Raw genomic sequence first — 22220 nt, 5'->3', positions numbered from 1 at the left:
TAATTCTACAAGAATTGAATGAGTATCATAGTTCTTCATCGTAAATTGTGCCGTCCAACTGCAAATCACTGTTTTTGAATGTTTCAGCATACAATCCCTGCGATTGATTATCTTTCGCTATTTGCAAAATCTGAACCAACTTTTTGACGTGCCAATGAAACAGGTCTCAAATGATGTTCGGAAGAGTTTTTTCATCAAATTTTTACGTTAGGTAATCATTCAATGTTGAATAAGCATAATGATTATGAAAAATCGATTGCAGACCCGTTTTAATTCTTGTATTATGGTCCTTTGAAATTCCTTCACATTTTTAACCCATCGGGGCAACTAGAAATACGTGATGCGGGGCAAGTTGAAACGACGATTCAAAGCGACACCCTCGCAATTAAATTCAATTTTTTTTCAGAATTCCACATGATCCGTAAATACATTTGAAAACGTTAATTTACGAAAAGGTCAAAAATTCTGAAAATAAATTTCCGCCCATCCCGTTGTGAATGCAACGTTTCTATTATCTCTACTACCGAATAGAATGAAAAGGGATCAAGTTTATTAAACTGCATAGTCTAGTTTTGAGATTCATAATCTACTTTTCCTTGTAGTGAGTACCGGCTGTCAAAAAATAAAATAAAAATAAAACACAGAGCATGTAAACATTTCGTTAACTACCCTTTCACTTCCCCAGTCCCCTCTTTCTACAATCGAGGAGTTTATGAAAGATACGCTGGTTAATTAATGTGAATTTATAAAGAAGCCAGAACCAAATTAATCAAGCCCACAATTCAAGTGAACCAAGTAATGACCCATCCTAAAAAGTAATCCCAGTGGTTACCAGTAGGAGGTAATCAATCTGATATATTTTCAGCGTAGTGCGCTTTCTAGAATTTGGTCCATGGAAATTACGCTTGTAACTTTGTTGTATACTGCCCTTATTTGTATATGAGTTTCATGTCAGTTTTCTTCGACTTGAGTAATTTGCCGTTAAATTTTTCCAACTTGCTTTACATGGAGAAATACACAAAAAAATCTAATAAATTGAGAAAAATTGCAATCTTTTCAAAAGTTTTACATAATATTATTTATTTGTTTATATTTATTACTAAGGGACAATTAAATGGATCATATTAAAGTACATTTTTAGTGTAAAAGAGTATCAAATATCTGGAATGTAAGTGAATATCAATATGAGACGACACAAGTGGGATTTGATTTTTAAATTTCTGGAACAAAGCCTATTTTGCAGTTTTTCTTTAACAAGAGACAATTAGGAGACATTGGCATCTGAAAGAAAACCAAAATCGTCAAAAATTTACATGGGACTCTTATGCGAATTCTGGCACCTTTACAACCTCGTGCATCTTGAGTCTCACTGGGTACATATATATATTGTTTTTAATACGGCAAAATTAGCTTATGTCTGTATAAAGCGCAGTGTTTCAACTTGCCCCAAAACGTAGGACAAGTTGAAATGATGCATATAAAACAAAATTCAGTATACAACATATTCATAAATAAGTTTGGTAAGGTTGCTTATTTTTTATGTATAATCTTTGGCCCGCAAACGGATTCAAATTTTTTTTACAGCACTTCAAAATTCAACTTGGAAAAAAACCGTTTCAACTTGCCCCGGTGTACCTTAATTCCAGATCAATAACGAGCAAACGCGCACTCAAAACATGATGTATCACGCAGTAATTGATTTACTTTACGACCGCACAAAACAGAGCTAAACACCCGGATCTCGCGAAAGTTCTGCGTCTGATTCGAAACACGTTTAATCACGCTCTGATTGATTCATTTTCTGACCGCATTAATTGGTTTACTTTCCGACCATACAAAACAGAGCTAATCACCCAGATCTCGCAAAATTTTGCGTCCGGTACGAAACACGTTTAATAGCGCACTTTTCGACCTCACTTATTGGTTTACATCCGACCGCACGAAACGAAACTAACTGCTTGGAACTTGCGAAAGTTCTGCGTCTGATACGAAACACGTTTGATCGCGCACTCGATTCAGTTGATTTTCCGTAGAAATTTTTCCACAACGTTGCGTTGATACCCCAGATAGTTTTTCGTGGAAATACCATTTCCTTTGAAATACCATTCAATTTCACGTTGAAATTTCAAAAAGCTCTCCGTAAAGGCTAAGAAAAACTTTGAGTGGTCATTCCGAAGGATTTTCCGTTGAAATGTGAAGAATTTCCAAATGAAATATAATTTTTGAACGAAGAAGGGTTATTTGACGAAAAGCCATTTGGCTATCTGCCTAACGACCATTTCTACCAAACGGCTTTTTCGGGGAAATGATCTATTCGGTCAAACAACCATTTCGATACAACGGCATTTCAGTCAAATGACTTATTAGGACAATTAATTTTTTTTGGCCAAACTACCACTTAGGCAGAAATACTTTCCGGCAGGATGTCGCTTTCGGCCAAATGGCATTTTCGGGTAAAACAATTTTGACCTAATATACGTTTCGGATAAATGTTCAATTTGGCCAAATTGAATTCGGCTAGATGCCTTTCGGCTTAACGTGTTATTCATCAAAGTGGCACTCGAACAGTGGCTTTCCGCCGATTGACTTTACGACAAACGACAAGAAAGGGTTTGGCCGAATATGTCATTTGGTCGAACAAACCATTATGCTGAAACCCACCTGGCCAACAGCCGGAAATGTCGTTCGGCTATGGCCGAAAACTGACTGAAAACTCCGTTCGTCGAAATGGACGATTGACGAAAGGCCGAAAATGTCATTTGGCCAAACGGGTCGACATCAGCATACGGCATTTTCGGCCAAATTGCTTTTCGCTGATTGATTTTCGGCTTAACGACCCTTCCCTTTTTCCCGTCTAATTTCAAATAGCTTCAGATGAACAATACAAATATTACCCGTATCAAGAAAATTGCGGAATATTTTTCGTTGAAATACCTAATACAGTAGACGTTCGATACCTGCAAGTCATTTACTCCAATGCTTTTTAACTGCAATTCGATAGTTGCAACAGTTTTGATAACTGCAACATCTAACACTTCAAAACAATGTCAAACTCAATGACAGCTGCATTGCGCACAATCAGATGCACTCTTATTGCATCTGACATCGATTGACAACCGTTTGACGTCTTAAATGCGTTGCAGTTATCGAACGGCATTCGCTAACTTAAAAGTAAAAATGTTGCAGTTATCGAACGGCTAGTGTACCTAAATATTTAGAATAATTTTCCGTGAAATTGTGAAGAGTTTCTAATATAAATTCCTAAGAATTTTCCGCAGAAATTCTATTAAACAATTTTTCTTTGAAAATACTAAGAAATTTCTCATGGAAACTTCAAAGAAGATCCCGTGGAGAATTTGAAAACAATTTTCAAATGAGATACAATCTTAAAGATTTTCCTGGGGAAGTTTATCAATTTTTTTCAGCAAAATTTAAAAGATTCTCCCGTTATTGTTCTGGAAATATCTCTAAAAAAATACCGCTTTTTTTTTTCAAAGCGAACGCACTAAAAAATTGGTCATGCCGATTCACGCCACCGCCGCCGACTAGGTTTTCGGCGTGACACTAGGGATACTCATGTTTTACTTTTGAGGATTACTACTCCTGGCCTCGCTCATCTTCACCGTAACTAGGGAGAGGAAGGAAGTCTTGATGTGGTACTTACTTAACGAGAGATCACCGACTTAGCGACATCCTCATAAGTACCACGGAGTTGGATAATGAGGAAAGTATTCGTTGGGTCAGGATTTGCCTGTAGCTTTGAATGCAACCGTGGTAGATCTTACCCCGTAACACACCACGTGAAGGTGTCTACCCAGCGTTACGGGTCACTAATTTCAAAATTTGATGATTTTTCGAAAACTTCAACTCTATGAATTCGTCGATTTCCCAAAGTTTTTTTTGCTGAGACATACAGAATTAACCCATTTGTATCAACAGAAATACGTGTAGAAAAATCGAATGAATTCAAAACAATCATCAAAAAAGTTTATTTTTCTATTCAAAGATGTGGCACGTCCTTCGGAACAATTTCAGAGCTTGAGTTGTGCCTGTGCCTGTATTATACGAAACATTCGATGAATTTTTCGGATACTGTTATCGACGCCAAGGGAAAATATCCATCTATAGCTGGTAAATATATGGGGCGGGTTTCATGGAACTAGCTCAAATAATACCTACAGACTTCCAGACCCATTTAGTTTATTCATAAAATTCGACTTTCATTTGTATAAATGGTCCGCAGGCTGGAGAAGCGTAATATAAGATCATATATTGTCCGCCTTGAGAAAAAAAGCATTGGTTTCTCAATTTGAACTCTTGTTGAAAAACGACAAAATAAATCTATACAAAGTTGCTCATTTTGTACAAAAATCTACTGAAGTTCATTTCCATAATCCAATGCTGAACATATGTATATGCAGAACAGATATGCAACATCACAGTCTATCGTCATACTTCGGATTTTTCCAAAATATTTACGCTACGAGCGCGCATCATCCTGCATTATAATTTACGTGCGCCAAAACGCCTACAGCATTGAAAATTGTGCTGAGTTGTATTTATATCGTCGTATTTTTCACTCCCTGTCAAACTTCTCCAACAATCTGTACAGAAGAAGATTTAGCGCACAAGTGATGAAATGAAGCTGGATTTTAATGTGGAGCCACCTAGTTATTATTTGTGACACTGACCGGCACAAATGAGAATATTGAAGTGGTCGATGTAATGTGCCGCCGCCGGTTGAGTAAAGAGAATGTATAATTTTAGAACAAACACGACACGTCTATGGGAGCCGAACCGTGGGTAGCCAGCCCTGCACAAGTGTATCCAGGGCTACACATGGGAGAGTAGTGCTTCTTGAACATTATCAATTAGCCCTGACGAAAGCTTCGGTCTAGATATCTGGTTATTTTTCACACCAATTCTGGGATGTTTTCTTATTTATATTTAATAATGTCGGTACCAAACCAAACAGTTTTACAAGGGAGTCGTACACTTATTACGTTAGCAATTTTTCTGGGTTTTTCGACACCCCCTCCCCATGTCAGATTTTTTTCACACAAACATTTTTTTATTTACATCGTGTGTAAGATAACGACAGACCACACCTTCCCCCCTAAGTGCTTACACGCTAACCTGGACCTACCCAGAATCATGTCAAAGTGACCCAGATTCGGCAAAACCGTGGTTACTCTAATTTGGGTACGGGTACCTAAACTCAAATCTGGGTAACCGAACAAGCGAAAAAATCTGGGTAACCGGTACCCAGCTATTTTCGTTCCACAAATTTATTATTGTGTAAAACATGTTAAAGAAAACAATTTCCCCAAACGCATATCACTTGACCTTGCTTACATTTTTCTTGCTGCATTCAGCAAAATTATGGAAGGCCCCTTTGTTGTTGTTAATCTACTTTAAATAACATACTACTCGAAAAAACATGTTATTGACTTTTAGTGGATACTAACAATTACTTTTGTGGTAGCGTATTTGACACAAAACAAATCTTTTCGGAAAAACATGTTTTCTGCAAACAAGAACATATTTTGAGCTATTTTTTTCTAGATAATCATTTGTCATTCTTAGATTTCGAACTTCTGTTGAAGGATTATTGTTCACTAAAAACAGTAACGATTTTTACCCTCAATCTAACTGTTCAATTAATTCAAATATTTGCAAAATGTATGCGTGGAATAGAGCGTTTTCGATTATTAGAGCAGTAAAATTTCTAATTCACCAGAAAAAAAAGTGAGATCACGAAACGCCACTGACTTTAATATATCGTGTCAAATAACGACAAACATGTTTTTAAAGGGGGAGGGGATGCGGACCACACTTTGGTGATCTGCTCTATCAGATCAAATCCAACCCACTAAATAATTATATATTTTTTGTATGGGCCATAGACAAATCTATGTTACATGCGTTACCGTCAGGGACGGATTTAGCCGGAAGGGGGCCCCGGGGCCGACAGCTTGTGGGGGCCCCAAAATGTACAAAAAATGTTGGTTTTTGTACATAAGATTTTAGGGGACCCTAGCCACCCCTTAAATCCAGCCCTGGTTACCGTATTCAAGAATATTTTCGCAAATGTAACGTCATGGAAATATTCATCCATTAGAGGTGGAAGGCGTCGTTAGTACCTGTATTTTTTTTCTTTGATTTTTTTTTCCGAGGGGCGGAGTTAAATTGGGGCACATGACCCATCAAATTGAATATTTTCCCCTAAATTTGAAAATGTATGCTGAAATTTCTCTGATTCTCCGCCAATTTAATAAATTTCTAGAAATTTCTGCTAGAACTGTCGAAGGAACTCCCACAGGTATTTAGGAATGTCTACGGAAATTTCAATAAGAATTGTTTTAGGTATTCCTTACCAAATTATTTTGATATTCTTTTCAGTTTTTTCTTTCTTTCTTCATAAATTCCCCTAGGATCGTAGTGTGCCAAGTTCGCGATTGGACGCGGAAAATGTCTGCTCCCGTCATTTTTCTGTATTTTATTCAATTTACCTTTCAAAGTTTTAATTTTAGATATGATTTTAGAGATTGTAGATATGAGTTCAATTCAAATGTATCGCGCTTTCTTGTGCGTGTCAGTTGTGTATTTTAAATGTTTTTAGCTGAAACTGAACCGTGTTTTTGTGATTCTCAAGAAACCCAGTGAATCCGATATCCAGATGGATTGCCCGGTGAGTCTGTTCCACGATGGAATGCTTCTCTATTTTATTTCAAATTGCACACCTATATATAAACATTTACTAGCTAAACATGCCTTTGTTTATGAGGCAAGCTCGTTCAACTCAAGCCCACTAAATTACTGAAAGGTGAGCGAAGGTGGAAAGAATTTGAATATAAAATGTCTTTTAAATCAAATTTATACAGATAGAATGTTCAGCTTTTTATGGCAACAGATTTGAAGAAAATGCCTTTAGAGTGAAAAGGCGCCTAGTAAAATGTAGTTTCGTGGAAAGGGGAAAAGTCGTTTGTCCAAATGTCACTGAATATCTAAGTGTTATTTTTAACATCCTCACCATATATTAATTTGTCTTTTAATAATACAAATCGTTGAACCGAAATGATTGAATGATTCCAGTGGTGACATGGAAGTTTGTTGTGGATACTGAACATCTCAAGTGGTGCAAAGAACCCGCAATCCATTTAAATCTGTCGCGCAGCTCTCCGCAGTAGCCGTTTACATAGTGATCAATCACTATCCCTAATTGCATATTAGTGCGTAGAATTGATTGAATTTGCTCCTCCAAAGTTTTTTATGAGTTTGCCCCGGTTTGTGCACGGCCGCAGTACTATTATATTTTAGCTTTACGAGATTTTATTTGTGGATAGGGCCAAATCTTGAAACGGTCGAACATGAATGAACGCTGTAAGTTGTAGTTAATGTAAGTGTTACTACTTCAAAGGTAAGACAAATATGAAGCTATGGTATGTATCTAATATGGTATATTTTGAGGGCAAGTAAAGGCGGAAAAAAATCGTCCCCTCAAATTAAAATTTTATCACTTATTTTTGCATTTTCTTTTTAATATGTATTTTTTAATTATTGTACATTCATTAAATAATTGTTTCCCGAATCGCGAAAAATATAGGTGGATTGGAGCAGAACAAATCCGATTTACGGAGGTACATTTAACAATATATATTTATTCTGGCCTTTGCTTGCCTTCTATTTTGGCTATCTTCAAATCTTCCTTCTCAATGCCTATTTCAAATATATCTCTTTTGTCAAATATCTTCCTCGCTTTCCATTTTGCTAGTAGAAAATACATTTAATCCTAAAACATTGCTGATTCATTGAAAAGCTGTAAAAATGCTAGTAGAAATGCTAGGTTTGTAAGAAAATAGATGAGAGTGCGTTTTTGTCTTTCTCGTATTATTAGATATGCAGATTGTTCGCGAAAATCAGGAGCTTTTGATCTGCTTGTGCGGTCGATATGTGAATAGATTTAATTAATCGCAATGCTGTTCTTGAAAACATGCCTCAGAGACGTTTATTTACGAGTATCAAATTTTCTGTCGGAATTGAGTGAAAAAAGTAGATTATGTTTGTTTGTTACTTGAAAGACAAATGTTCAGCGTTCAGAGTTCACGTACAGTCGTGATTCATTTAGTAGGCAGAACGATCGGCCGGTCATCACATAATTTGTTCTGCTTTGTGCGGTTAGCAGAACGATCGCCCGATCATCGAAATGTTGTTCTGCTTTGTGCGGGTGAGTAAATTAATTAGAAAGTGAAGATTCAGTTCGCGTCGGTAAGCAGAACGATCGGCTGGTCATCGAAAATGTTGTTCTGCTTTGTGCGGTTAGCAGAGAGATCAGCTGGTCATCGACAATTTTGTTCTGCTTAGTGCGGTCGGTAATTAACATAATTAGTGTTCGTTCGATTATGTTTTGAATTGATCAAACTACACGCTATACACGGCATACCGTTTACCAAAACGAACCCTGCCACAATACTTACCCCATATATCCAACATCCCAGTGATTTCTCGTGGAAGTGCAGATGACTCGTCGGCTTCTATCAAAGCGAGTATCATGTCAACATTTTCCTACCCATTCCTTAATTGACCTGCATTCGGACACGGCCGGCGCTGGTATTGCTTATTTTTGGGTCACCAGTTCTTACACATTGAAGATGAGAGTTCAGTGCGTGTTGGCTCTTGTTTCGGACGGCAGAACAATCGCGCGATGTGCCGAAATTTTGTGTTTTGCATTGCGCGGCCGGTAAATAATAAAGTTAATTAGTTCAGTGCGTGTTGGCTCTTGTTTCGGACGGCAGAACGATCATGCGATTTGCCGAAATTTTGTGTTTTGCATTGCGCGGCCGGTAAATAATAAAGTTAATTAGTTCAGTGCGTGTTGGCTCTTGTTTCGGACGGCAGAACAATCGCGCGATGTGCCGAAATTTTGTGTTTTGCATTGCGCGGCCGGTAAATAATAAAGTTAATTAGTTCAGTGCGTGTTGGCTCTTGTTTCGGACGGCAGAACGATCACGCGATTTGCCGAAATTTTGTGTTTTGCATTGCGCGGCCGGTAAATAATAAAGTTAATTAGTTCAGTGCGTGTTGGCTCTTGTTTCGGACGGCAGAACAATCGCGCGATGTGCCGAAATTTTGTGTTTTGCATTGCGCGGCCGGTAAATAATAAAGTTAATTAGTTCAGTGCGTGTTGGCTCTTGTTTCGGACGGCAGAACAATCGCGCGATGTGCCGAAATTTTGTGTTTTGCATTGCGCGGCCGGTAAATAATAAAGTTAATTAGTTCAGTGCGTGTTGGCTCTTGTTTCGGACGGCAGAACGATCACGCGATTTGCCGAAATTTTGTGTTTTGCATTGCGCGGCCGGTAAATAATAAAGTTAATTAGTTCAGTGCGTGTTGGCTCTTGTTTCGGACGGCAGAACAATCGCGCGATGTGCCGAAATTTTGTGTTTTGCATTGCGCGGCCGGTAAATAATAAAGTTAATTAGTTCAGTGCGTGTTGGCTCTTGTTTCGGACGGCAGAACGATCGCGCGAAACATTTGTAAAATCCAGGTTATTTTGTCCTCCTTTGGACGGTTCGTAAGTAAATTGATGAATATATTTTATTATTTTTTCAGCATATACTATTATTGGCAAACGCTCTATATTGTCGAATAGAGCTCCCTATTATTCACCTTTCCCACTAACACAAATTTTCCTTCCCGAGACATCTATGAAGGTAGTATGGGTTCCCTGCATCTTCACTAGTAGATGTTGAACTAACATTCCTTCCCTTCCTTCCGTGATTGTAAGGACGTGGCCAGGTATACAACTGCTACTGTATAGGAAAAAGTACTAATCCCAAGTACCAATTTGCGACAATATACAGTAGATTGCTCAATTGAGCATTGTATAGCCACCCACGATTTGTACAATCACATATGCTATGCTATGCTATGCTACCAGTTCTTACACATTGAAGATGATGTTAGTCCCAAACTTCATCTGTTGGTTCTCTGTGTAATTACAGCTGGCCTGGCAATAACGGAGTAGCAACCGTGGGCGGTCAATCATGCTCATGCTCATGCTCATGCTCTTTCTTCATAAATTCCCCTAGATTTTTTTCAGCAATCTTCCAGAAATTCCTTTCCCGTCAAAAATTGTATGTCTTCATATTATTTCAGTCGATTTTATGACTTATGTAAGGTCACCTTTCTCAAAGATTCCATATTTTTTTAATGCTCTAGCTATTTGAAACATAAAAAAAACATGAAAAAATACTGCATGTATGAACCGGCCTAAAGAATTCGCCTGATGTTGGTTCAAGATCGAGCAAATGTGAGGCCTAATTTATAGAACAGCGCTTTTTCGATTTTCTGTTTTAAATTTCAAAAACAATTAGAGGCGTCACAAAATATGGGTTCTTCAAAATAGTCGACCAGTAATAAATTAAGGACAATCGATTCCTGTGAATAAAAAAAATATAATATATTATATAAATATAAATTGATGGAATTCCTGCCTAAAGAGCTTTTCGAAGAAATTTCTAAAGAAGTTTTAAAAGGAATTCCTAAAAGAATTTCTGAAGAAACTGTTCATGGCATATTAGAAAGAATTCTCGAGGGAATTTCCCAAGGAATTTCCGAAGAAGTCAGAAATTCCTTCTGGAACGCTAGAGAGTTGATGAATTTATCAAAGGAATGTATATGTCGAACAATGTTTTTATGTAGACAAAAACAAATTATACAAAACGATGGATGCCCCTTCCTAACTACGCATACCCACTTGCTATGAGACAAGTGTGAAAATGGACTAGGATGGAAGATAGAAGATGAAGAAAATCTCACGGAGTTACGTGCAATACTTATATATTTACCCACAACAGGTGCTACGTAAAGCAGCATTTGTACAAGAGATGCTTTTCTGCTGGTTTCAATATGACTCATTGTAACGGAAATCCTTGCTGTATATTAGGGGTGTTTGGAAGAGTTATCAGGTTGGGAGTGCTTGAAAGGAAACTTTTTAAATTGGGTGGAAAGTTAGAAGGAACTGTTTTGTTATTCTCAAACTAGAAAGCTTACCTGTCTTTGCATCACTGTTATCTTTATCCATTCTGATTGTTATCTCCAGGAAAATGGCATTACTTTTCGAATATTTTGCAATGTATGTTGGATGCGAATTTTTAAACCGGCTGTGTTTCCGCTGCTGTTTGCAAGTTATATACTATCACACTTATTTATAGCGATTTTTCGTTGACGCATTCCTCTCGACGACGGCCGCACTAAGTAAAAATTCTCTTTAGCGGAATTTTTCTCGTGAACGAGCACAAATTTCGTTTTTTCTCGTATTTTTACTAGCACACTGAGTTGTTCAATGTCAGAAATTTTCCACCACTGTTCAGTAATTAAAGCCTAAAATTAATTATTCTAAACACAATATGCACTATGCACTTGGTAAGTCGTTACGAAAAATGCTTGCCGCAACTTAGTTGACCATAGTAGAACCGATAATGTCGTTGATGCCGTCGCGAACAGTAGCGTACGTATGGAGATCGTGCGTGCGTGAAAATGTGATAACCGATTCCCGTGACAAGCGCAATAATAGATGATCGATCTGGCGGACACGTGTTGGTGGAACGGAATGATGTTGAGGAGACGCAGGGAAATAAAAACAAGGATACACAAAAAGCCAAGAACAAAAAATTCGGACACAAAAACAGACGTTTTATGTGCAAATCTCAACACGCGAAGAAACAGAGTAAAGTAGATCGCATTGCCAAAGGCGCGATCATTGGTTCGGCTCGCGTTTCTCTATTTTTCGGTACCGATTCGGATTCGCTTTTGCTAGTGTCTGTGGCCCGGAACGCTAGACCGTGTACATAGTAGATCTTACGTTATTCTGGTTCGAATTCAAGTAATGATGGTTTGAGCCAGTGACGGTCGGTGTCTTTTGACCATCAGTCGCCAAACATCATGCCACGATCCACTAAATCAGTACAATACTTTCGTATTGTTTCCATTTTTCTTGCTGTTTAAATTTAAATCTATTTTATACTGCACCGATAAAAATATGTTGTGATTTTAAATGTATTTTCATGCACATATTTGGAGCATGCAAATAAACGTAACATTCAATCGATCTCACTATTCTTTTAAATCTAAATAAATTTAAACTGTGCTTGCTTGTAAAATTCAGTCAAATTTAATTGAATATTGAATTCGTTTGATGGGATTAGCAGCAATTACATAGCATTACATGTTTTAATACATGTCGTTGAATTTTCAAAACTATTTGCTGTGTGTTTTGTACAACATTCTTATTTTTTTTTAACAAAAACCGAAATTTATATTTCTAGTAGTGATAATGTCTAGTAGTCTTCTTTAAGTATATGTCAAAATTTCAACAAGTTGCATTCGGCTGGGAATCCTGTCTCATTGTTTTTAAAATCGAGGTAAAAAATATATAGAAGACATGAGGCCTGGGGGAATTTGTTGAGTGTTCACGTCTGAAGCTTATATGTTTTTCAGACATCAAGTTGTACAAATAGTTATATGATATTGGTGGTGTATCGTTCCATACTCTTCTGACCATTACTCATAAAGTATTAACAAGAATAGCAAGAACTAGAGCACAGTGTGGTCGATCTTACTCCGTAATGCACCACCAAAAAAGTGTCTACCCAGCATTACAGGCTCCGTTAGCTGCCTGGTTAATTGTTCCACCCCCAGGCCATTCATCCCCTAGGCACGGGTCGCTTGTCACCTTGGGATTCGAGGTTAAGGAGGTCATATTGTCAGCTTCAGTGTTGCACCGAGCCTGGCGATATGACCAGATTTACACCGGTATCCGTATCTCAGCATAACGGGACTAACTTGTCTTAGAAACCTCGCAGGTAACCACTGTGGAAGTGCTTAACGAAAACCAAGCTGCGAGGCAGAAGAAGAATTACTTATATTAGTAGGCGTAGTAGCGATCATCATGAATAAGTGGTACCAAATAAAACTTTCAGCTTTAAGAAATTTTCTTTCAGATGCCATTCCGCCGTACAATTCTCACTAGTAGAAGTCAGCGCCATCATGGTTGCTGGAGTGAGTAGGAAATCAGCCATTCCAATAAGTTCGTTGAGAACCACTGGTTTGCACCACAGTGTATGAGTTTGAGTATATCGCATTTTCTCTCATAGAAAGAACCAGCGCGCGCATTCTATTTTTTGTTTTGAATTTTCTTTTGGGCTTGGAATGACTTTTTATTACTCTAATCATTTGATGAATGTGCAACTCCATTGATTAAAGCTAGCTTCTAGTTAGTGTGAATAGAAGAGCTGTGCTATATACGAGCTAATAGTGAAAATAGCTATCTTCATGGCCAATAAAAATAACATATATAATAGGGATGTTTTATTTTACACCAGACTGAAATAAAAAAAGACAAAATCATCGTTTTTGACCGGAGGTTGCACACACTGAGTACTTAACATCTAGCGTTCGACAACGCTGTGTTAAGTATTCACCTGTCGGCCAGTGAAGATTTTTACACTTTACGAACAGTTTTCTCCTTACTTGGGCGGGAATCGAACCCATACTCCACGGCACGCAAATACACATATCTAACTAAACACCCGCGATTTTTTTTATTTACTAAAAGGGCTCTGATCAGTGGCGTAGCCAGAAACTTGGTCTGGTTTGGCTTCTCAATTGCGTTCAATGAAACAATTTCAATTTTAAAACGTTGGTTCTACCCGATTTTGCATCCCGCGTCTCTTTAATGCAATCATCCAGCATCTTTTATTTTTTTTTTCAGCTTCTTTCTAGAAAGTAAAATATTGAGCGCAATAGACCATGCCCCTATTTTCACGACTATTTTAATTCAGACTCACGTGTTCCAACCTATATAGTACAAGATCACCGCTGTTTTATTGGAATGCTATAAATGAAGAATAAATAATTTTATATGTTCTCCTTCCGTTTTGATGAATGGGTGATATCTGTATTTTAACACATAGGGTTTCTAACCCCATTCCCGGCCTAACATGCGTACGACCGTATTATTTAATTGATATTCATGACAGGAAGCAACTTTTCCTGAATTTTGTGGGCCGAGTAATACTGCAAAGGGGTTCACTTCTGCTTTAAAAAAAACAGCTGTTATTACTAAACATCGTTTGAGCTTTTATTTGATTTGAATTAACGAGGTGTAGCACGTATTTCAGAGCGTTTATGAATAAAGCTTCCAATGAATGATTAAATTTTTTATGATTAAATCATTCAACTCTATGATTAAAGATTATGATTAATGATTTATTCATTTTTGGCAATGATTAATGATTCTGATTAACGATTAAATTAATTTTTGACAATGATTAACGATTATGATTAATGAATAAAACGTTTGGAGTATGAATAACGATTACCGATCGAGATTAAATGTTGACACAATATGTGCATGATTAATGATTAACAATCGATATGATTAATGATTATGAATAATCAAATTAAATGATTTGCATATTGATCAATAATCAAGTAACCTTTCTACCAAATTGTGTTTTTAAAAGGTATAAAAATTATATGATTACGATTAAAGATTAATGAATAAAAGCAATGTATGCTATGATTAAAATTGATGATTAATGAATAAACAAAAAAAATCATGAATATGATTAGTGATTAATGATTAAATGTAAAAATCTATGATTAACGATTAGTGATTAATGATTGAATCGTATTTTTTGTATGATTATGATTAATGAATAATGATTAAATTACCAATTATTCATTAATCATGATTAAATCTATGATTAATCACTAATGCTCTAGTCACAGTCATACTTAAAACATTTTTTTTTCACTTTGTGAAATCGAGAGAATTATAAATACACCCAATATTTTTTTACACGGTTGGTATTCTTTAATTTCCCGGTTAACCTGATTTTTCACAGCTTTTGAAATATCACCTGATTTTTCTTTGTTTTTTTTTGTGAATTTTTTCATGGGGTTAACTCATAGTTTCATCAACGCTAAAGATCGTAATCAACTAAAACCCACCCGTGTAAAAAAAGGACCTGGTGTAACATGATAGCGTCAATGTATTAGACAGTTTTCCTGTTAACGATGGAGGATTATCTTCATACTAAAAAAAGGATCCTGGCCTTTTGGCAGCACGGTACGGCTAGAAGTTCTTGGGCCGAGGTGATTTTTGGTGCGGTTTGAGGAAACATTTTTAAATGTATTCTAATATGTGATTCTTTTACAAACGCCCGAATGACATAAACCCGAATTCCATTCACCCGAATGACAAACGCCCGAATGTAACATATGCCCAAATTCCATTCGCCCGAAAAGACCATTTGCCCGAATTGACAACACGCCCGAATTGGTGATACAACCGAACAGATTTTTTTTAAAGAACAATTTCCCACTGAAGTTAATAAGAAAATATATGATCGTTCGTTTTCTCCATATTTTGCATTTTTTCGAATTAAGCAACAAAGTATATGGATCTGGGACATAAGATCGAAAACACGAAAAAATAATATATTCTATGATCACCTTGATAAAACTGTTGCTTTGACTGAATAACAGGGTTTGTAGAAATCGCACTCAATAGATAACGAACAACGATAAAAGAAAGGCAAAAACTGTCCCGAATCATAACAAGTCACGATAACAAATTCATCAAACTTGTATACAAGTACGAAAAAACAGAATCGGATAGGCAGCCACCACACAGAAGTGATGATTTTCGCTTTGTTCTCGCTAATTTTGTGTTGCGGACCGCACAGCTGTGTAGAACAAGTTGGAGTGCATCATCAGAACCAATGCTCCTCGCGTTTGAAGCTTTTTAAAAGAAATTTATCATGAGGTATAGCCTCCCGAATCAGTTCTTTATCATGACAGCTTGCGAAAAAAGTCTCTCACGGTATGCTACATATCGTATATGTATACAGAGATGATAAGTGAGAGACTTTTTCATTCTCTTTTGGATTCAATCCCTGCTAAATAACTTTAAAGAACAACCTACGTTTGAAAGAAGGCTGAATTTCAGAATGCAATTGTAACACTGAAAATGCCAATAAATAATAAAAATGTACTCGCAAAGAACACCCTTTATTAGAAAGAAGGAAAAAATCTAGAATTGATTATTATCAGGTGAAACACAAACCTACACAATATTATGTAAAATTCGAAAGAACAGCATATTCTTTTAGAATGGAAATCTAGAATAAACTTCCAACGTTTATCCCAATTATCTTTTTTTGGTAACTTCTAGTTTAGGATGAGTATCCAAAGTAAAAGCTACTATTAGGCCAAGGCCTTTGATCAAGGTAGATCTTTGTCTGCAGAATGCAGATTGGCATGAGACCACAAATCTTCCTTCTTTGTGGCATAGGCTATTCTTTAGTGACGTCTATTGACCTCTAGTGACGTATACCATAAATTCTCTTTCTAAAACACGAATTAGTCCAGAAATGCAAACAGTAAATGACTTCTTCTGCATAGCATAGTGGGAAACTATTACGATAAAAATAGTTGCAATAGGCATTTCACTCTTTTCGCATTTTCTAGATATGTCCGTGCCATTGAAGAAGGAACCAAGTTCCCATGTGCTTCATTCTGGGCAAATGCAAGTTAAGATGGAATACGTGATTATGGGTTGCAAACAAAGCAAGAGTGAGAAGGTACGTCCCGAGCGTTTATCCATCAGGAAGTGCAGTTTAAACAGCGCACAATGGGGAAAAAAATTGTCCATTAAGCGAATAAATTCAATATCTCGGTTCGATATCGGGGGACTGCGGTGAAATTTTGGCACAAATTGTAGAACTTTCTGGGGAATCGTGCAAAGGTGGTTAAGTTCACTGCACGAAGCTGCAAGACCTCGTTTTACCCCAATGCCTCTTATTGGGTATGTAATTCGCCAAGTTCGGAGTTACAAATAATCGACAAAACATAACATATTTGACCTCAAATTTAGCCAAAAATTGTGTTATGTGAACTCTGTCTACTGCACGATGTTAGGAATTGAGATCTTGCTGATTTTACCCCATGTTCTCATATTCCTCAAATTGCTGACAAATAACCTCACATTACTAGTCTGATCTAGATTTTTCCAGGGAGTCGATTGGAGTTATTTTTGCCCCCTCGCACGACTAATAAGCTAAAATATTGCTCATTTTACCCCACATTCTATTATTTTATAACTATTACCCAAAATACCAAGGTCTTCCGGAAAGCATATCAAATAAGGGGAATTAGGGTAAAAAGAGGTCTTGCTTTGCGCAGTGAACTTAACCACCTTTGCACGATTCCCCAGAAAGTTCTACGATTTGTGTCAAAATTTCAGCGCAATCCGCCGATACCGAACCGAGATATTGAATTTATTCGCGTTATGGACATTTTATTTCCCATTGTGCAGCATCTGCCTGGTATGGTATCCAGCGGCTGATAAGAGGGATGCTGTGGCAGCCCCGCCAGCGCGATGTAGGTAACGCGACCCCTTTAAGGAAGCTTACTGAAGCCTTTCGAATACACCCAATATTTTTTACACGGTTAGTATTCTTTAATTTCCTGGTGAACCTGATCTTTCACAGCTTTTTAAATACCACCCGATTTTTTTTGATTTTTTTGGAATTTTTTTATGAGGTTGAATCATAGTTTCATTAACGCTAAAGGTCTTAATCAACAAAAAACCACCCACCCGTGTAAACAAAGAACTGGGTGTACCACAAAAATAGAGAAAGAAGAAAAGGAGAACGTTATTTTTGGCATTCTGCCCGGCAACGAAATAAGGACTATGATTGGAAACTCAGTACCTGTAATATCAGGACCCTAAATAAATCTGGGCGAGGGAGGCTTCTGGCTCGTGAACTGCAGAAAGTTGGAGTTAGGTAATCATTATCGCTTCGCATGATGCCAATCGAAGAACAACTCAACTTGACTAAACGATTGGTTCGGGCTTTTGATACATTCGGGTCAATGGTTCATTCGAGCAAATGGTCTATTCGGGCACATGATCCATTCGGGCAAATGGTCTTTGGTCTTTTCGGCCGAATGGGATTCGGGCGTTTGTCATTCTTACTTACTTATGGGTCCTGTACACCTCCGGTGGTGCAAAGGTCCGACTTGAAAGATCTCCATCCTGAGCGATGTGCAGCTATCGCTTTAACATGTTGCCAAGTTAGATTTCAGTCGACTCCTTTAATTTCTTTATTGAGGCTTCGTCGCCACGAGACTCTGAGTCTGCCCTTGCTGCGATGTTCCGCTGGGTTCCAGTGTAATGTTTGTTTACAGATTTTGTTTCCGCCCCTATGTACCCGAGTAGCACACTTGTCACATATCAGTCACTGTGACTCATATGCGACCACATTTAGTCACATTGGAGTTGCTGCAACAAAATCGATCTGAACTGTGCTACTAGGGTAGAGTGTGGCCGGCCCAGCCCCACTTCTGATCCCGAATTTCTGTTGCTATCGGCCTCTGGTGACAACGACGATGGAGCTCGTTGTTTGAGATCCAGTTGTGTGGCCACCAGGCCCTAATTATATACCGCAGGCATCTATTGATGAACACCTGCAGCCGTTGAGCGTTCTCCACTGATATACACCATGTTCCGCTAGCGTATAACAACACAGATTTCACGTTAGAGTTGGAAATTCGTATTTTGTTTCGTTCACTTATCTGCCTGTTTTTCCAGATATTTCCTAAACTCGCAAAAGCAGCCCTTGCTTTCTTGATCCGTGTGCCTATGTCGATCGTGGTACCGCCGTCGGAAGCCATTTGGCTACCAAGATATTGGAAGCTTTCAACATGCTTACTCTGCATATCAGAGCCAGAGCATAAAATAATCACCTTCACGAAGCAACTTCGGACCGAATATTGACAAACGTCGCATGAATATTCAAAACATAGAATGACTTACTCAGTTTTCTTCTTCACATATTCATTCATTTGAATGGTACTGAGAATGGTCACTGCGTTTAAAGAAAACATAATTGGCCTTGATTATGTTGACTTTTGGCCCTAAAATTTCCCCTCAGTTTAATGTCGGGGTCAGATCTATGTGAGTAATTGTTGAAATCATCAATTATGTGTTTAGTTTTACAGAAATTTATTAGTTTGCAAAATCTAAATAAATACTCACTGACTGATAATTGATCGGAAATTGTCAATGTTCAGCCGAATATGAATATGTACGAAATGAGAATGACAAAGAAGGCCGATGGGCTTAACCAAAAATCTTCGATTATTTTAAGCTCTGAAGCACCGTTGAGCGAGGAGTGCAACGTCATCAGTCAATTCGAAGTCGTTTAAGTGCTTCATGGTTATATGCTGCCATAGCAGCCCGCGGTTTGGTTCACGGTCAATCCCTGAACAGCACAAGTCAGGCAAATCAGGTTGCAGCAACTTGATTAGGAGGTGTACACTAATTACATAAGCATTTTTTTTGGGTTTTCAACCCCCCTCCCCCCATGTAAGATTTTTCCCATACAAATCATTTTTTATTTATAAGGAGCGTAAGAAAACGGCAGACCCACCGTCCCCCCATAAGTACTTACGTAATTAGTGTACGACCCCTTACGACTAAATCTGGTCACATATGAGTTACAGTAACCTATGTGGAATATGTGTGCTCCTACACTCACAAAAAAACTCCGCATTATATTCATGAGTTCACACATGGATTTTTGCAATGGGGGTAGCGAAATGGATATCATATTTTCGACACATATATTTCATGCGCCCACATGCATTGCATGAGTGTGCACACATACTATCCATGTGGGTCATAGTATTCATGTGTGAATTTGTATGCAAATAAGTAAGTGCCGACGCATGATATCCATATTTATAAATACATGGATTTTTGCCATAAAGTATGTGTCGATTTTCCTGAGTGTAGGGTCGCACCTACCAGAATTACGATGAGGAACAGTAACGGTGATAGAATACATCCTTGTCTCACACCAGCTACGACCCGGATAGAATCGGACAAGACCCCATTGTGCAGCACTCTACACGAGAAGGCCTCGTACTGTGCCTCGATGAGGCCGATGATTTCCTCAGGATCACCCTTGCGTCTCAGGGCGCCTTTCATAGTCCCGTGGTTGAGACGGTCGAAAGCTTTTTCGTAGTCAATGAATATCAACTAAAGGGACTCTTGCAATTCATAAACCTGCTCTAGAATGATAGGGACCGTGACATTATGGTCCACACAGGATCTTCCGGCACGGAATCCGGCCTGCTGCCGCATCGATCTTCTCCTGAATCAGGGCTAGAATAACTTTGCATAGAACTTTGAGAACGGGCTTTATTCGATTTCATGCTTTGAATGGCTGTTTGAATCTCTAGCAGTGATGGAGTTTCGGTATTGTCGTTTGTTATACGTCGGATCCTAGGCAGATCATGCCGAGGTGGTGGTGGCCTGGCTGGCACTTGAAAAAGTTGTTCGAAGTGCTCAAACCAGTGTTTCAGCCGGTTAGTTGGGTTGGTCATTCGTGTCTTTCACAGGCATCGTTGACTTCATCTTCGCCCGCTTAAGCGTCGTGAGATATCGTAGATATCGCCCACGCTCGCATGTCCCGTAGACATGAGCGTTTTCTTACTTCTCCAGAGCCGAGTATCGTTGACGGGCTAAGCCTTTGGCTCCGCTGGTTTTTGAACGCTCTATCGCGGTTTTAGCTTCTCTTAGCTCCTCTATCCTCCTCCAGGTCTCATCGGTGATCCATTGTTTTCTCTGGGTGCGCAATTTGCCCAGATTATTCTCGCTGATTGCGATGAAGGCATGGTACAACTTTGTTGTACGAGAAAGGCAAAAAATCTGCCACGCCACGCCACCCCGGCAGATGGTTTTTGGCATCACGCCGCCGACACTTTTGCATTAGCGGACTGCAGCTACAATTTTGAAAAATGTTCATGTTTTTACAACAATCCAAGAAAAAAACTTCAAAAGAATTTTTTGTTGATATTCAGGAAAAATCCAGTAAAGTAATTTCCTGTAAAAACTATGGCATTACTTCATACAATCCTGATAAAGTGTTGGCATTTCGAATGATTTTTGAAAATTTTGCTACAAATTGTTAATGAAAAAAAAAAACAAAACATCTCCAGCGTAAATTCCGAAAAAATGTTCAACAATAATAAACTAGCACGTGTAAAAGCAAAATTGCAATTGTGAAATAAGAATTTTCCATAAAGAAACCAAAATGTTCCACGAAAAAAATACACAATTTTCCTAAATAAATCAATTATGGCAATAAACAATTACAAAATTTTTCACAAAATAAATATTTTTTTCTCCACATAATCTCTATATAATACAAATGAGTTGAGATTTTCTTCCTAAAGATTTAACTCGCGAACGAGTTGACCGATTTGCAAATTTTTTTCCTAATCGATTTGTTTTGGGATCCGCACGGTTTGTATATACAAAAAGTTGGTGAATTTAACGGGGAAATGTAAAAAGTCATTAAAATACAATTTTGGGTCAGCTGTTGAGGAAAACAAAACAAACGCACGGAAATTAATCTAATGAACGCAAATAGTTCATTGTGACGTTTGCAACACCTGGGCAATGCTTGGTTTCTTTTACATCAATAAAGAGCAATAAAAAATAAGAAAATAAGAAAGAAAAGCATCAAATTGATAAATTCCATGAACTTCAAACGCTTTTAAAGAAGGGGTAATCTATGGAAAAATGCTTAATTTTATTGCTTTTTTATATTCTTTAATAGAAAATTTCCTTTTTTTTCAATGCTCTTTATTGATTTTTTCGTGGAAAGGTTTTAATTTTTGGTTAAAAAAATATTTATTTTGTTGAAAATTTTTGAATTATTTTTTTTCTGTTTGAATTTTTTTTCCGTGGAACATTTTGATTTCTTTATGGAAAATTCTTCTTTTATGTTTGCAATTTTGGTTTTAAAAGTGTTAATTTATTTTTGTTTTGTGGAAAATTCTTAATTGCATTATTTGCATAAAATTTAATTTTTTTTATTGCTAATACCATGATTTAATTATTGGAAATTGCCTAAGGTACCCCGGGGCAAATGGGACCTAAAAACGCTAGTTCAGCAAAATTGTGAACGCATACTTAGAAAACAGGGTACTTTAGAACATTAACTACGGATACATCATTATATGCTTCCATTGTTGAAGAGTAGACGTGTTGGGAGCCATTTATTCAATTACAAAAAATATTGGTAGTGAAGAAAAAAATTAACCTGTAGGACCCACTTACCCCTTCAAACGGGGCA

At 37.6% G+C, this 22220-nt stretch overlaps 2 protein-coding genes across 2 annotated transcripts in view; one reads left to right on the top strand and one right to left on the bottom strand.

Moving 5' to 3' along the window:
- The window catches only part of LOC134211574 (trichohyalin), a 68730-nt gene extending 56995 nt beyond the window's left edge, over positions 1-11735 (bottom strand). Inside the window, exon 1 of the mRNA XM_062688571.1 lies at positions 11056-11735. Coding sequence (XP_062544555.1) covers positions 11056-11086 — 31 coding nt within the window. The 5' untranslated portion in view covers positions 11087-11735. The remainder of the gene's footprint in view (positions 1-11055) is intronic.
- Positions 1-22220, top strand: part of LOC134211576 (negative elongation factor E) — a 133801-nt gene that overhangs the window by 74282 nt on the left and 37299 nt on the right. The gene's annotated exons all lie outside the window — the stretch shown is intronic.

This window comes from Armigeres subalbatus, chromosome 2 (assembly GCF_024139115.2).
Source record: "Armigeres subalbatus isolate Guangzhou_Male chromosome 2, GZ_Asu_2, whole genome shotgun sequence".
Taxonomy (NCBI): Eukaryota; Metazoa; Arthropoda; class Insecta; order Diptera; family Culicidae; genus Armigeres; species Armigeres subalbatus.
Note: the sequence above shows the minus strand (reverse complement) of the source record. Positions and strands in the feature narration are given on the sequence as shown.